Source organism: Corapipo altera, unplaced genomic scaffold, assembly GCF_003945725.1.
Source record: "Corapipo altera isolate COAL_440 unplaced genomic scaffold, ASM394572v1 61190, whole genome shotgun sequence".
Lineage (NCBI taxonomy): Eukaryota > Metazoa > Chordata > Aves > Passeriformes > Pipridae > Corapipo > Corapipo altera.
In genome coordinates, this window is record NW_020886397.1 from 3,216 (window position 1) to 6,476 (window position 3,261).

General features: G+C 55.8%; 1 protein-coding gene across 1 annotated transcript; it reads right to left on the reverse strand.

Moving 5' to 3' along the window:
• Positions 1–954: 954 nt before the first annotated feature.
• LOC113941177 (tubulin alpha-3 chain) lies at positions 955–3,102 on the reverse strand. Its single transcript, XM_027632331.1, has 2 exons — positions 2,959–3,102; positions 955–2,318 (listed from the first exon to the last, which is right to left on the reverse strand). The coding sequence occupies exons 1-2, from the start codon at positions 2,959–2,961 to the stop codon at positions 1,326–1,328; spliced, it is 996 nt and encodes a 331-aa protein (XP_027488132.1). The 5' UTR covers positions 2,962–3,102; the 3' UTR covers positions 955–1,325.
• Positions 3,103–3,261: the final 159 nt, after the last annotated feature.

Genomic DNA, 3,261 nt, shown 5'->3' on the forward strand with positions numbered 1-3,261 from the left:
GGCCTGGATCCTCCTTGGGGTCCAACTTCTGTCTGTCCACGCTGTCACCCCCTGGAATTTTAGCTCCTGGGCTTCTTCCACCTCCCCAGAAAACATTTTGGGAGCATCTCCCACATCTCCAGCCCCGCCCCAACAACCAGGACACAGCTCAGGGAACGACCAGAGATGGGGAGGAGGCAAAACCCCACCCAAAAAAGCACTTTTTGTGCCCCAGTTTGGCACCGGTCACAGTGCAAAAACCCCGGGGAGCAAAGATTCCATTAAAAAACCACCGGGAAAAAGGAGGGAAATTTATGGATTTAATATCTAATCCCAAGGCTTTAGGGGAGATTTTTCCAACCAGTTACTCCTTTGCATCCACAAAAAAAAAAAAAAGAACAAAAAAAGGTGCCACTTGTGCTGCTCTTTAAAATGTTTCCAGCTGGATCAGCCAAAATTTTTCAGGGGTTGCAGGTTGGTTTTGGTTTTTTGGAGTTTTTTTTTTAATCACACCAGGGATTCCCTGCCTGCTCCCAGACTTGCTTCCTCTTGGAGCTGGGAAGAGTATCCAGCTCCAGCCAGGCAGCATTCCCAGAGGATACGGCGGCACTTCCCTGGCAGCAGTAATTAGGGTTGATGATGATGAGTCTCCCAGGTCAGCATCTGCTCTTCTCCTCAGGACAGAACACCTGAGGTCGGGAGGCACCTCCCCACACAATCCAAGGAATTCTGAGCCGAGGTCGGGAGGTGCCTCCCCACACAATCCAAGGAATTCTGAGCCGAGCTCAGGAGGCAACTCCCCACACAGTCCAAGGAATTCTGAGCTGAGGTCGAGAGGCACCTCCCCACACAGTCCAAGGAATTCTGAGCTGAGGTCGAGAGGCACCTCCCCACACAGTCCAAGGAATTCTGAGCTGAGGTCGGGAGGCACCTCCCCACACAATCCAAGGAATTCTCTGAGCCGAAAAGGCAAAAAAAAGGTCTTTATTCACATACAAAAAAAGGCGGTTGCATAGAAGGACAGGCGCGTTCCTAACCCCAAAAAAAAAGTGCTTTTACACTCAAAAGCCAGAGCCAGAGTTTCGCCATTCCAGCCAAAGCAGCTCGCAGCATTCCCACCCCTGGGAGCAGGAGGAGACCGGGATATCTCCTGCCTAGGCGGGACACTAAGCCAGGCTTAATTCAGCGATAAAACAGCAGCGTGGGCAAAGCTCAGGACACCCAGGACTATGCGAAGCAGGGGAGGGTTTAACATGCCAAAGGATTGTCCTGATGCCTCCAGGCCCTCGGCACCACTTAGAAGGTCTCTGAGGTTTGGCTCCGCCGCAACCGGTGCCGCGTCCCCCTCAGTACTCATCCTCCTCGGCCTCCTCCTCCTCCTCCTCCTCCCCGTCCGCAGAGTCCCTGCCCACCTCCTCGTAATCCTTCTCCAGCGCTGCCAGGTCCTCCCTGGCCTCGGAGAACTCGCCCTCCTCCATGCCCTCGCCCACGTACCAGTGCACGAAGGCCCTCTTGGCGTACATGAGGTCGAACTTGTGGTCGAGGCGGGCCCAGGCCTCGGCGATGGCCGTGGTGTTGCTCAGCATGCACACGGCCCTCTGCACCTTGGCCAGGTCGCCGCCGGGCACCACGGTGGGCGGCTGGTAGTTGATGCCCACCTTGAAGCCGGTGGGGCACCAGTCGACGAACTGGATGGAGCGGCGCGTCTTGATGGCGGCGATGGCGGCGTTGACGTCCTTGGGCACCACGTCGCCGCGGTAGAGCAGGCAGCAGGCCATGTACTTGCCGCGCCGCGGGTCGCACTTCACCATCTGGTTGGAGAACTCGAAGCAGGCGTTGGTGATCTCCGGCACAGAGAGCTGCTCGTGGTAGGCCTTCTCCGCCGACACGATGGGCGCGTAGGTGGTCAGCGGGAAGTGGATGCGCGGGTAGGGCACCAGGTTGGTCTGGAACTCGATGAGGTCGACGTTGAGGGCGCCGTTGAAGCGCAGCGAGGCCGTGACCGAGGAGACGATCTGGCCGATGAGGCGGTTGAGGTTGGTGTAGGTGGGGCGCTCGATGTCCAGGTTGCGGTGGCAGATGTCGTAGATGGCCTCGTTGTCCACCATGAAGGAGCAGTCCGAGTGCTCCAGCGTGGTGTGTGTGGTGAGGATGGAGTTGTAGGGCTCCACCACGGCCGTGGACACCTGCGGGGCCGGGTACACCGAGAACTCCAGCTTGGATTTCTTGCTGTACTCCACGGAGAGCCGCTCCATGAGCAGGGAGGTGAAGCCGGAGCCGGTGCCTCCCCCGAAGCTGTGGAAGACCAGGAACCCTTGGAGGCCGCTGCACTGGTCAGCCTGCGGCGGAACGAGGCCTGTTTATCTCTTAGTTATCCCAGCCCTTAATCTCAAAGAAAACCAGGGATGAATCCCACTCAGAGCCCTTCCTGAGGGGATTCACTCTGTGTATCCCTAGGCTGAGCACCGTCATTAAAGCTTTGCTGAGCCCCCCAGAGCAAATCCCAGCAGCAGCAGCCCTTGGAAATCACACAAATATGGTTGGGTTTTTTTTGGTTCTGGATTTTTGTTTTTTTTCATTTTAAGACTTTTCCCCCAAACCCAAAGTTCAACCGCGTCGTCCATAAACGAGTTATTTATTTAGAGGTGTTATTTTAAACGCGTCCACTTAAAATTCATCAGGATTCGTAGTGATAGGATAAAGAATAAGGGGTACAAATTGAAAAATGGGGGAATTTAGGTCGGATAACGGGAATTCTTGGTGGTGAGGCCCCTGGAACAGGCTGCCTCATCCCTGGAAGCATCCAAGGCCAGGTTGGAGCAACCCGGGATAGCGGACCCGCTACAGAGAGAGTTGGGACGAGATGATCTTTTAAAGCTCCCCTTAATATCCCATGATTCCTTAATATTCCTTAATATTCCACAGCTCTAGCCCTCCTGATATCCCAGGATTCCACGGCAATCCCGACATCCCTCTCACCATCTTGCGGATCCTGCTGAGCACGGTGTCGATGATCTCCTTGCCGATGGTGTAGTGGCCGCGGGCGTAGTTGTTGGCGGCGTCTTCCTTGCCGCTGATGAGCTGCTCGGGGTGGAAGAGCCCGTGGTAGGGGCCAGTCCTGATCTCATCTGGAAAAGGGGGAGAGGAGCAGAGCACAGTTATGGGGCCGGGACGTCGCCGGGACAGAGCGAAACACTGGGGATTGAGTCCATCATCAGCAAATTTGCAGATGACACCAAGCTGGGGGAGTGTTGATGTGCTGGAAGGCAGGAGGGCTCTGCA